Raw genomic sequence first — 14,217 nt, forward strand, 5'->3', positions numbered from 1 at the left:
TGTTATTGGCAAGCAAAACAGCATAACTAAATCTTATTTAGACTTGTTTTCTCTCTAAGCAAAACAGGCCCTTCTCTTTTTCAGGTACATTCTGAGATCTGGTAAGCTGCGGAGTTCACTTCCTCAAGCTTGTTGAAGCTCCTGGCTGCCTGTTTGGGTTCAATTTTATGAGTAATACTCTTGTTTTAGTAAAATTTTGGAGAAATTAGATGTCATCTAGTACCCCCTTCCATCGTTATTTTCTGGCATAAATGAGGTTGGATGAGGAGGGAGAAGAAGACAAAGCATAAGAAAAAAGGGGAATGAAAATATGTGTGTGTGTGTGTGTGCATGCACGCGTGCGTGCGTGTGGTGTGTGTGTGTGAGAGAGAGAGAGAGAAGAGGGAAGGAAAGCGGTTGGCACAGGGAGTGATGGGGATGTAATTGATGCCTGTTAAGATACAGTTCATGTTGGGATAGTTTTTTCAAACCCAGATTCACAAAGTTGTCCTTTTTTTTTTTTTTTTTTTTTTTTTTTTTTTAAGACAGAGTCTTGCTCTGTTGCCCAGGCTGGAGTGCAGTGGCACAATCTCAGCTCACTGCAACCTCTGCCTCCTGGGTTCAAGCAATTCTTCTGCCTCATCCTCCCAAGTAGCTGGGACTACAGGCGCATGCCACCATGCCCAGCTAAGTTTTGTATTTTTTTTTTTGGCAGAAACGGGGTTTCACCATATTGGCCAGGCTGGTCTCGAACTCCTGACCTCATGATCCACCCACCTCAGCCTCCCAAAGTGCTGGGATTACAGGCATGAACCATCACACCCGACCCAAGGTGTTCTTGTTTTTAAAAGCCCTTTTTATATCTGATCACTTCATCTTCATAAATTTAGAGCTTGTGCTTCATTTATTTACATTTGTGTCTTTGCGAATGCTCTTATGTGACCTTTGTGGTGCTGGCTTTCTATCTCACTGAGAAGCTTGGGTGGGTAAAGTGGGAAAAGCAAGGTGCTCTGCTAAGAGTGTTACCAATCTAGATAGAAAACCTAGTTCGGCAATGGATTAGCTATGAGACTTTGGGCAAGTTATACATATTTTCTGGGCCCATTTTCTGATCTGTAAAAGGCTTAGGGAGGTGGGTGGGCAAGAAGTCTCTCCTCATAGAAGTTCTGAGAAAATTAAATGAAAGTCTAAAGAAAACAGCTAATACATCAGAAAGGAATATAAGATAGATGAACTTTCTTCTATTTTCTCTCTTTGCACAATGACCTGTTTGATTGCCTGTAGCTCTCTACTGCTGACAGCAGACATTACCTAAATTCCTCCACTTACAAGGCCAGCAATTGTCTCCAACTCTGGTACCAGTCTCAACCTAGGCAGAGAAACCGTCAGGTCCTCTAAGGCAGTGGTTAACTGGTGCAACACTGAATGAGCCCTGCTATGGCTCATGTTCTCCCCTGGGCACTTCAATTGTTTGTGGGTTTTTGTTTTGTCTTGTTTTTGTTTTTGGTCTTATATGGGGAGTGATGAACATCTGTTGTTGGATCATTCAATCCAGATCCAATTTGCCCTGTGTAATCTGCTAGGCTGTTTTTGATTGATCCTTCAGATCCCCAGCTCTGTTTAAAACTTGACTAAGAATACTCATATCTCTCTTGGTTTTTGCCCACTTGGACTGATTTTAAAGCTTTAGTCTACCTTTTAACTTTATATCCCCAAGAATAATGGGGCTCTGGTTTTGCTTCCCTGTTTGTGTCCTCAGCATTCACCCAGATGATGGGTCTACACCCTTACTCCTGGCCTACCCTGGTCCAAACTGAACTCCAAGAGGGAAGAAATGTAGATCTTGAAGTGACAGTGGTTTATTTTCCAAATTCTAGTCATTAATATACCACCTTTTCAGTTTTTGCCATATAGGTGGACCATCTGAACTATAAATTTACTTAATATTTTTATTTACATTGACTGAGTTTCTTTTATCTACATATCTACTTTAGCCTCATTCTAAGGAATGGTATCTATAAAATCACAGAATTGCTGGGACAGTTGTTTTTCTAATATGTATTTAATACACATTCAAAACTAATAAGTTAAAAGAGAAGTTTTGCTATGTAGTATCTAAAATCATCTCATGTACATTTTGGGAAATACTGATCTTGTCTACCTCTGCATTTTACAGATTGATAATCAGGTTCAGAGAGGTTTGGTTTGCTATATAGGTAGTTAGATGAATTCTTGGGATTCAAACCTGACTCCTACCTCCTAGCCTCGTGCTTTATTTTTTTAATTTTTATTTTTTTATTATACCACACTGCCTCCTGCCTTTGCATCTATTCCTAATATTACTCTAGGGCTCTACACACAGTAACTGAGCTGTCATTACTGACATATATGAGAAAAACTAGATCACTTTACACAACATGCCTGACAATGCAGGGTAAAGCATCCGGATCCAGGACCTTACCATGAGAGATTGAGAGGCTGCTTGACTGACAGATTGTACACATGATGGCTACCTCTGGGACTAACGTTGACAAACAGCGCCATGTTAGAGAGAGTCCTGGAAGAGAAAACAACAATTAATTACAGAACAACTCCAAAAAAATGACATCATCAACTGATACAAGAATTTGTAAGAGACTTACTTGCTCTATTGGGTTGTCCACTTCTGGCCTGAGTAGATCACATCTCTGGGTTGTACTCCTGGTGTAATCTTCTGTTTCTTTTTGGGATTTCAACAAGCTAGAATTTTCTGCAGCTCATTGTCCACTCTGAAATGTACATCTTGACCTCTGAGAGGCCTTTGTTAAAGCCTTCATGGAATATCCAGGTCTTCTCACTTTAGGATTGCTACCAGGGGATGTTCCATGTAAATGTACAAAGAAGTCTTTGCCAGATAGACAGAGCTCAGTATCAAAGGGAACTGCAGGAAGTGATTCCAGGAAGCTTAGTTAAGTAGCTTAAGTATTCTTGACTCTACATTTGTAGAAGAAAGCAGTGGTTTTGTGCTGTTTGTAACACCAAGACTCACATTGGACTTTACTCTTCTGTATATAGATATCCATCCTCAGCTTACATCCAGCTGGCTCATCTTGAAAGGAAACATCTTCTTATTTCCATTTCCCCTTTTCTTGACCATCCAACTTACTTCTAAATAGTTTTGGTTTACTCTCTCTCTCTCTCTCTCTTTCTGTATGTGTGTGTGTGTCTTTGATGGAGGCATTTGAGGTAATTTTTATCTGCTTTGAGAAAACTGGGAACCATGGACCATAGTAGGGATAATTTGTCTCATTATTATTATCATCAGAGATGAACAGCAGCTCCTATCTCTATTGCCCAAATGCAATTTGATATAGAGTACAGGGACTTACATGGCTGAATTCAAATGAAAAGAGGGTCACTAAAGGAAGAGAAAGGGTGGCAACTCAAAGCATGGTAAAGGAAATCACATTTTCATTACTCAGACTGACATGATACTATACATTACTTTCTTTTCGAAGGAACAGACTTTGCTTGTTCTTGTAGTAGACATTCCCCCAAAGTCTCATAATTCTGAGTTGTGTGTATAGGATTCAGTTTGCCATTCTTTTCCCCAACCTTTTCCTAGTGATTTTCTCTTTCAGTTCTATCACTCCACAGACTTTAATTTTTGTCAGGTCTGGATCTCAAAATTGCAATAAAAGCTGATCTAAAAGATTGTCAGTAGGCAAAGGATAAATTCTTGAGATGATGGGTACCCTATTTATCCTGGTGTGGTTATTGCGCATTGCATGCCTGTACGAAATATCTCATGTAAGCCACAGAAGTATACATCTAGCATGTACCCACAAAAATGAAAAAAATAAAAAAAGTTTGTCAGTAGAAATAAGGAGACTCAGTTGGAATTACAGAATGGGAAAGGCCTTTACAGTCATGGTAGGCCAACTGAGATAGCTGTTCTTATGCACGGCTCAGATGGCCCTTTAAGGCAAAACCTGTCTCAAAGAATTAAGTTAACTGACAACCTCCAGCTTCAGGTACCTTCAGATCTGCCTCGGTTTTCAAGTGGAAGGTGTGTGCTTTCTGGGCTGCTGCCAGCTAATGACTGAGCAAAGTCGGGATGCAATGACTTGCCATTTGGAAGAGGCATAGGACTCCTCTATGAGCTATGTTTTACACTGATCTCCTAGTTGTGTTGGCCAAGATTTTATGAGTGCTACACTACAGTCTGAAGCTTTTCCTATTAAACTTGCTTCCTTGTCCCTTCTGTTACTGGTATAGACCTGTATTGTGGTCTGAAGCTCTCCCTGCCTACTTATGTCCCTTTCCCTTTTATCTTTCACAGGTGTTACTCCCAATAAATATCTTGCACTTCTAATTATTATCTGCTTTCAAATGACCCACCCAACACGTCAATGACTGCCCTCCACTACTCCCACCTGAGTGTTAAAGTAAGGGAATTGTAACACAGTCGTTAGAGGTGAAGTGACTTACCCAAGATCCCTTACCTTGCTAGTAGCAAAGTCAGTTTGACAACCCAAACTTTCTGACCCCCAGTTCAATGTTATATCTCAAACTTATTCATGTATAATAACAACCATGTATGCAAAATCCAGATTTTGCTATATCTCTTTATCCCCCTTGCTATTGTTTACTTAAACATTAAAAACATATTTTTATGTTTTGTTATATCTCTATGTTAGCCCTATTTGAAGTAATAATATCTATAAAATTTCAATTTTGATGCGCTAGCTTTATATTTTTCTAATACATAGTAAGGAAATATATTTTCATTAAAATAAAAAAGTTTGCATGTGTATACTACCTACAGTCACCTCAGGTATGGGTCAGTGATTGGTAAACCCTGCATTTTTAAACACTGTGCTATAAACCTTGCTGCTTTCTAGGACATACAAATCAGAGGAGAAGGAAAGGGGAAAGAGATGAAGGAAGAAAAGAAGGAAAGAAGAAAGGAAGGAAGGAAAACAGAAAGGAAGGAAAGAAGGAGAGCAAAATATTTACTGGTGAGAAAGTAATGATAAAAAGTCATCGATAACTGTAACAGGTACCTTGTTGTGACATCCATATATCCTGACAAGCCACAGTCTAACCTCCATTGCATTAAAAAAAACCCTTTATTTATTGGTTGCCTAAAAACCATATTGAAAATATATGGATGCAATTTAAGAATCAAGATTTCTTCTCCTAAAAGAGTAGATTCATTTATTCCCAAAGTGGACTGAAGTGCTCCACTTAGAGCAAATTATTGGAGAAAAATGCACACTACATTTGAAAGCAGTAGCTCTAATCTGCATCTTATAAAGTGTTTGAATGCACATACTCCTAAGAAAGAGGTTTAAGTAACATTTCCTTTTTCATTTAAAAAAGATTCATTATTAAAAAAATAAGATATTTCTTTGATTAAAATATATAAGAATATAATTACAATAATCTTTCACCTTTGTTTCTATTCTTTTGGCTTCAGAGCTTTATAATGATCATAATTCCGTTGTGCTAATGAAACAAAATTGGGGTTAGAACTCATGTAATAACTTTAATAGATTTTTAGTATTATAGTGATAATTTAACATTTCTCTTTCATTTCATGGAGAGGGTATTATTCAGAACCTCTGCCAAACAGATATTACCAATTTAGAAGCAGTTTTGTTAATTCCTAAACAAATTGTCCTTCCAGAGAAAGAAAATGTATAAAATAACCTTAATGAAATACTAGCTTCTACAGAGTCACAAATTTTAAAGGCATGGGAAGTTTGAAAATAAACATTCAAGTTGTGTTTTATGTAAGTAGAAATGTGGCTATACACTTTGGCGGGGTCATATAATGTACCATGTTGAAACCTACTCTGACATCTGGCTCAAAAAGATTTGGTAGTGGTCTGCTTCTGAAAGGACAAATGCAGTACTGATCTGCACATATACTTGAATCAATTGGGAAAGAGTCAGTTTCCTGTGTCCCCTATTCCATGGTTTATATTTCAAACCCAATTAAAATAGTTTACATTTCAAACCGAAATTGAATCTAAAAACAAGTAAAGAATCATATCAAATTATTTTTTAAATTAGGAAAGAATATAGCTGCTTCACAGCTAAAACAATGACAGCATAATTGAAAGCAAGGCTATTGCATTCAGGTTTTGGTATTTACTAAGTCATTTCTCCAAGTTTCTGGAGAAAGCATTAGGTGCTTCATGTATTTCCTTTTTGGATGATTACAGAACAATGCAAACTAAATAGGATATATTGCCCAGGGACACTTGCTTGTTCTTACCAGGTTAGCGAGCATGTAGTGGTAACCTCTTGAGTGTTTCCCCAGGATTACAACCTGCAGAAAGAAGAAATAAGACATATTGCTTATTCAAGAAGGGCATTTTCAATTGCACAATCAGTGGGGCGGCTAGAACAAAATGTTAGATCTTTTATATACAGGAAAATCACAGTTAATTGGATCAGATTTCTTGTTGTTGCATTTTGCTTTCAACTAGATAAAACAGGAAGACATGCTAATATCAAAGTTAAAATGTCAAAACAAGGGGAAAAAAGCTCCCTAAACTTCCAGGTCAGTAGTATCACTGTCACTTAAAATAGATGGCAAAAGTGATGAAGCTGAAGATCCCCAACCCATGAACTTGATTTGTGTACTTAGCTTTTGAGATGGAAAATCAGCTGAACTTTGCATACAAAGTAGAAAATAGAATGTACAGTACTTTTTTTTTTGGTTATCTGGAATGCTAAGGGAATAGAATATTCAAGGAATGGGGTTAATGGGATTTTCAGGTTAACTGAGGTTGCTTTTGCTTATTGAAAACTTTTCTAAAATGCTTATCTTCCTTTTCCTGCTTTAGTATGAAAGACTTGTGATCGTTTGTACATCTTTTGGTGCTGATTGTGATGCCTTAAGGCACTGAGGAGGGATTCCCCTCGAGGACACTTGGCAACACCTGGTGACATTTTTGATTGTCACAACTGGGAAGGGTGCTACTAGCATTTAGTGAGTAGAGGCCAGGGATGTCGCTAGACATCCTACAATGCTTGGAATAGCCTGCACAATAAAGAATTCTCAGGCCCAAATGTCAGTAGTGCTAAGGTTGAGAAACCCTTCCTCAGCATCATCATTCTTACCATAATTTTTATGAATAATGCTATATTAGTGCAAAGTCTAATAATAGGCTTTGTATTAATAAAATTGTACTTTGTACAGTTCACAAAGTACATTTTTATTATCTCAAAATATGTGAGTGGACTGAATATTTTCCAACCAAATGTGTTGTTTAGAAGTTAGAAGCTTTTGACTAAATAATTGATGTTTATTTCCTTGAAGCCAAATTCAGGAAACATTCTGGTTAATTGAGGATTTTTATTGAGTACTGACTGTGTGCAAAGTACTACCATGAGTACCCATGGAGGGAACAGGATAACATAGAGGTTAAAGACACAACCAGAGGTGGAACCAGGTTTTGTACTGGCCTGAAGCTAATGCGATTTTAGGATCTTTCTTTAAAAAACTATAAAATTATGAATGTCATAATTTGGAACAAGGCCTTGGAAAGAAGCTGTGCAAGTGAGGGGCCATTAAGTTTAAGCTTTATGATAAATTCCTCTCTGGATGCAGCTATTAAAGGGTTTAGAACAAAGTGAGAAGGCCTCAAAATTGCACACATATCAAACCAGAACTATACATGAAAGGTTGTAATAATAATAAGTCTACCTGTCCTTATTTGAGTGCTTATTATATGCAGGCATGGTGCTAAGTGCTTTATATGTATTTAATCCCCAGAACAGTTTAACAGATTAAGTATCATTAGTTTCATTTTACAGATGAGGAACTTCAGTCAGAGAGAGTTTATGTAAGTTTTCCAAGGCCGCACAGCTAGGAAGTGGTAAAACTGGAATTGGAATCTGGGTCCATTTGCCTCTAGAACCCATACTCTTGGCAGTACTTCACATGGTTTCTAAATATATGCTAAGTAGCAAATGCTAGTAATTGCTATAAATTCTTGGACAAGAGGAGGAAGAGATATTTAAGGCCTGAGATGAACAGGGAAGTCGTCATGGAGGAGGCAATGTTTACGTTGACCAGAGAAGTGGAACCATACATTTGACTATGATGCTGGCATTACAGCCCTCAAGTCATTTCAACAAGTCATTTTAAGTATATGTGTTTGTATGTGTGTGTGTGTGTGTGTGTGTGTGTGAGAGAGAGAGAGAGAGAGGACAAGAGAGCATAGTTTTTTATTAAATTATGAGCCACATTTCTGACTGATTATTTATGGAGGAAATGAAAGGTTAACGAATGTCTTGAGGATATGATTTCTCATGTTTCCATGACACGAAATGAGCTGTTAGGTATCTTCTGGGATGTATTCTTCAGTGTCCGCTTGCGAGAGACATTCTTGCTGGTGACATTTGTTAACTTTTGGTGGCAAGTTGGGACCATACATTTGTTGAATTTTTAATTAACTGACAACTCTCAACATAATAAAACCAGAGGGTTTTGAGTTCTGCTAGAAAAATGAGCCATATTCTTAAAGACGTCTGGCAGAGCTTAGAGAGAAATAAGGAAGGAATCCAAGGAAAAGGAATACGTCTTTCTCATTGGAGGCAGAGCTTAGTGGTTTTTTTTTTGTGCGTAGAGAAGGTGAGAGGGAGCAATAGAAGACATCAGTGTTGTGAAAAGAGCAGCAAATGAGGACCCAGGACCCCAATTTTGTCATTTGCTAATTGTTTGTTTGTGGGCAAATTACTGAGCCTTCATTTCCTTGTCCATAATCTGGCCCTGCCTATCTCAGAAGTGTTGCCAGGATCGAACTGGATAATGTCTACAAAAGTGTTTGATGCTGGGCGCGGTGGCTCACACCTGTAATCCCAGCGCTTTGGGAGGCCAAGGCGGGCGGATCACCTGAGGTTGGGAGTTTGAGACCAGCCTGAACAACATGGAGAAACCCTGTCTCTACTTAAAATACAAAATTAGCCAGATGTGGTGGTGGATGCCTGTAATCCCAGCTACTCGGGAGGCTGAGGCAGGAGAATCACTTGAACACGGGGGGCAGAGGTTGTGGTGAGCTGAGATCGTGCCATTGCACTCTAGCCTGGGCAACAAGAGCGAAACTCCATCTCAAAAAAAAAAAAAAAAAAAGTGTTTGAAATGTCCATTATTTAAGTGTGTGATGCTATATAAATGTGGGAAGGGGTCATTCATTGAGACATTGTTTTTCAGATTCAGAAAAACTTGGAGCTATCAAGATACCTACTTTAATTCAGGCCCACTTTGGTCTGCTCAGAACAAATTTACTTATTTGAAGGTAGCTCTCTTATAACATCACCCTTTCAAAATTTAGCTTTAAACTGGGATAGGAAGCTTATCTAAAGATAGGAACATTAAAGTGTCACAAAGCTGATGCATTGAAGCCCATAATTAATTCCTCATCCTTGCTTTCAGTGCCTTAACTCTTACTTAACATATAGTTCTTACCAATCTTGGTTTTCCAGTTCACAGTAAATTAAAAGCTTCAAACTAGAAGGCATGTGTGTGAGGGGGGGGACTGATATTAGAAAGAGGTATTAGTAGCAGTGGAAGTGACAGACTGACTTAAAGGAGAAAGAAGGGATGAAAAAAGGAGACAACATCATACTACTGCACAGTATAATCATGGATGTTCCTTGTGACTACCTAATTCATCAGGTTATGTTTTATTGTGTTCAGTAATCTCTGCTGAAAAACCCAAGGATATGCATATTTTCAGGAAGGTTTCCGTAAGAAATGCTGAAAGTCCCAATACTTAAGACAGTAAATTGCAGTTATCTTGAAATCTTACTTACATGGAGCAGCTGTGATCCTACTGATGTGAGCTAAAGGAGGCCTCACTGCAAAAAGTGTCATGTTTTGCTCTCGGTCTCTCCCTTTTTTGAATTTTTGGTACAGGGCTTGTGAGAATAGGGTGGGATGGGAGGATTGTACTTAGTGCGATGCATAATGAAACTAGTTAATGGGAGTGGTTCTTATTCAGCTCGTCCTAAATCTTTGTTCTTTCCATCTGTTATGATGAACAAGGCATGAATTGTACCCTCAGTTACTTAATGACTTTGGTAACCGAGAGAATATTCAACTTTGCTTTTACAGTAATTATAATAGCTCTTTCTGAATTAGTTGCAGAACTTCAAGTATAAAAGCTGTTTTCACAGTCGACCATGAAATTTAAGGAAGAAATAGCAAGTTTCCAAATCCGTGTTCTGTATTCACTTTGCTTTTGTAAGATTTGTTGGAAATGATGGATGGCTTGATATGATAGCAGATATATTAAATGTAATAAGGGGAAATGTGTGAAATGTAGATAAAATTTATTGTTTTAAGGAAATTTATTTTTAATCCTCACATATAGGATCTGAAAGAAAAAAAAGCCACAATCCTTATTCACTGAAGCTTTAACAGCAGAGTTTCATTCGCAGAAGAAGGAGCTCTTACATACTAACACACAGAGCCATGCATATAGCATCAAATTATTTGTCAAAGAAGTTAGTGAATCATAGTCAACCCATTTTGGGGAGACTTCCTCTTACTGGCCCCCTCCCCGTATCCACTCATCTGTGAAATTGGGGGTTGGGTATCACTGAGCAGTTAAAAATAATTCATAAAATATTCATTTGGCTTTCTATGTAAGAGGCCCTTTCCTTTTCAATTTAATGTTTAATCTAGACATTTTCATAATTTTAGAAATTTGAAATGAAATTGCTCCACAAGACTACTTGAGAGAGGCCCACAGATCCGTTGGGAGGCAAAAGCATCTGTTTTTCTATGCTCACATTTTAGAAAAAAATATGTGTGTGGAGAAGTGTGTATGTTTTTTCCCCCCTTAGATCCATCTGGTATGCAGATTAGGTTATTTGTAGACCTAAGTATCTCCTTGTTTGGATTTTCTACATCAGCGCCAAAAAAGGATCTATGTATAAAGATTGATCTTGCTTTGAGTACAGAACATGCCTTGATGCTCACCTTACTCTGTTTCTCTTTGATTTAGGCATCCTGCAAATGTCTGAAGGGCTAGGAGAGAAGTGTGGGTGTGGGGGATTGCTGGTTTAATTCACCAAGTTTTCTTCATTTATTGTATGACTACTTTCTCTTTAAGAAAAAACTATTAGACCACATTCTTTATGTTCAAAGAGGGGACATTTTTCAGCCCCCTTCATTTTTTCCTGCTCTCCTAGTTAAATCATTTTTTTTTTAAAGATACTGTTGTCCTATGGCATCCTATTTATGTTTGGCTGTGTTGGAAGTTGAATAAGAGGTGTGCTACAGAAATCAGCCTTAAAACATGCCACACTTTACAGAAGAAATCTTCCAAATGATAAAAGGTATTCATCTTCATGAATAAAACCCCCAAGGTACTAAATTGCCTGAGTCTTCCTAAATACATAACAGAAGTCAATTCTGTTAGAATTATTTTCTAATAATCTTAATCTGCACACACATGCTCTCCTATCACCAAATGACAATGCTTCATATTGCAGTCATCTGACTTGAATAAATGTGCTGGATTAGTGAGGCAGAGAAGAGCCAGTCACCCATACCAAAGTCAGCCCAATGGCAGTGGGGATGGGGGTGGTACAGATGGAGAAAAAAAGGCTGAAGCTTTTTGTAAAGAAGGAAAACGGAAGTATAACCGAGGAATCTCATCAATGCTTATGCTGTCTACAGGGAAGCTTATGCAGAGAGAAGGCAATTGAAAAAGGCATCAAATAAAATGCTAGGATGTGAGGATTAGAGAACAAGGATTTCACCAAAGAACATGTCTTTGGGAAGTTTCGCTTCCCAGACTTTAACATTGCATTTATCATGACTGAATGGAATATGTGGAAGATTTAATGCTAAACAGCAGGAGAGGCAAAGAACCAATACAAATAAGAGGCAATAAATGGCCATGAATAAATTAAAGGGACAACAGATTATTCTTGCTGTTGGGGATAAATGGCCATTTAAATACATGTTGACCTTTGTTGGAACACTTCATTGTCTTAATCCTAAAACACTGTTTCTCAAATTTCACTCCTTCACAAACATCCTTAATGATTTTTGTCTTATCTGCATGTCACATGACTATTATTTACTTAATATTTTTTTTCTTTATAGCTAGTCACTACTTAAATCTAGTCATGTCCAGAGGGATAATATCAATGCAACTAATACAAGAAAATAAATACAACCGTATGAAAATAAAATGTTTTCATCTAGGTGTCACTGAAAATCCTCTTGTGTACCACCAGGGATGGTGGGAAATATTGTCTTAAAGCAGTCATATCTTTAGGGGAGAGAATGTAGATCAGGTTTCCCCATCCTGATGAAAGGTTAATTTCCCATTTATGGTTGAATTTTTAAGAATATCTTCATCTACTTTCAAAACTTCTTGAGTATTGCAAAGGAGCAAAATGATGGACAGAGTTTGGAAGGTAGCAAATGATGCCTGGGACTGTGTAAAAAATCTGGAAACTTACAAATCCATTTCCTGAGCAATTTACATGTATTTCCCCACACAAGATGCCTGCAGCTTTGATCAGCTAGAGTCCTTGGTCATGGATCCAATAATAAATACTTTAAACTCCTGACTCTTTCCATCAGCCAGCGTCCTGTAAAAGGATGCTTTATCAAGCTATGTTGCATTTCCAAATGCTGTTCTTGGAGTACCTTATCTAGAGGACTTTTCATGGCACCTGTTTATATTTGGAAATATCCTAGATTTTTTTGGAGGGAAGAATTGGAGTGATTTTTAACTAGTATTCAGTCTAGAATATCACAGCAAAGGGAAGTTAGTTTTTCTTTAACACGACCATGTACATAACTTTTGTAGCTTCTCTGATATTAGCTATCTCCCCAAATTAGCAAGAAATTTATTTTAGACAGTAAATTTTAAATGACAGCATTCTTGATATCTTATTTTGTGAAATTTATTATGAACTATTTATATATTTCTATATTCACATTCACAACAATGTTTGGTTTAATACTGACACCCTTATTCTAAATATCAAATTTTATCTTTGTGTTCTCTATAGATTTTGCAAAATCATTTGGGCCCAAAGCAATATAATCATGAATTTCTGACAGATATACAGGAAGGACTGTATGGGTACTGAGTAGCAAGCTTGAGAGTGCCAGTGGATTCATTACTTTGATTTTTTTTTTTTTTTTTAAGGAATGGCACCATCTGGCATATGGCTGAGTAGTTACTCAAATGTGTGTTATTTCCAGCCACAGCTACTTGAGGGTGGGTGGGATAAAACAAGACTACCTTCATTGGCTCAAGAGTCACAACTCTCCATCTTTAGGTGTTTATTAGGATCAAGAACTCGTCACACCTAAAATGACACCTTACAGTGTTTAAACTTGTAAGAATCTAAAATTCTTTATAAATGTTATCTGAGTTGCCCTTAAAGCTTCAAACAAATTGGTATTTATTAAAGGTGATGTACTAGAAAGAGTCATAAACCTTGAAGTCAGATGGTTCTGGATTCAAATCCTGCCATTTACTTAGTAGTTCCATTATTGTGTGCAAAATTTAAGCATGGCTGGTAGGGTAGTGTATTAGAGACCAAGTCCGGCCTAGAACAATGGAGCCTCTGAGTGGGGAGGGAAGAAAAACATATGGAGATGTAGAGGATGGGATGTTCTCCTTTTGAACTCCCTAGTTATGCCTCATCTATGCATTTTCCATCTGTGCAGTGCTTCCAGCACTTGATATCTTTCTCTATGAGATTTTCTGATTGCTGAAAGAAGTGAGTGAACATGTTTATATTTTCAAATAAAAGTAAATATCTCTGAGAAACCTAATGTGTTCTTCAGGCCTTTGATTTTTCAGGATAATTGCTTACTTGGCAGGTTTCTCCCTCTACTGGGAGCCATGTCATCTAAGTGGATCTCAATTTGCAAATGGACGACAAATGATAGAGGCTTAGTTCATGGGAGGCAAACACAGAATTCTCTTAATTCACAAATGTTTGGTTTGGTCTTTCACTCCTGCTATTTGCATCTGGCATTATTTTCCCCACTCTGCCAGCTCATCCACCTTTCTGATCACACTGACACGTTAACAGTTCAAGCACTCTAGGCAGAATTATAGACTTTCGGCAAAATACAGGGGGCTCTTGAAAGCCCATTGTTAAATATTCAGAAATTTTGTGAGCCAGTTATTAAACCATTGGTTGCTTGAAATCAGCCATGATGAGAGCATTAACACCACAAAAATCGAACAATAC

General features: G+C 37.6%; 1 protein-coding gene across 4 annotated transcripts in view; it reads right to left on the reverse strand.

Moving 5' to 3' along the window:
* GRIA3 (glutamate ionotropic receptor AMPA type subunit 3) overlaps positions 1–14,217 on the reverse strand; it is a 312,783-nt gene that overhangs the window by 134,681 nt on the left and 163,885 nt on the right. For all 4 annotated transcript variants that reach the window (XM_017954349.3, XM_017954348.2, XM_009198218.3 and 1 more), the window contains one exon: positions 6,245–6,298. In XM_017954349.3, the coding sequence (XP_017809838.1) occupies positions 6,245–6,298 (54 nt within the window). The remainder of the gene's footprint in view (positions 1–6,244; positions 6,299–14,217) is intronic.

The sequence above is a fragment of the Papio anubis genome, chromosome X (genome assembly GCF_008728515.1).
Source record: "Papio anubis isolate 15944 chromosome X, Panubis1.0, whole genome shotgun sequence".
Lineage (NCBI taxonomy): Eukaryota > Metazoa > Chordata > Mammalia > Primates > Cercopithecidae > Papio > Papio anubis.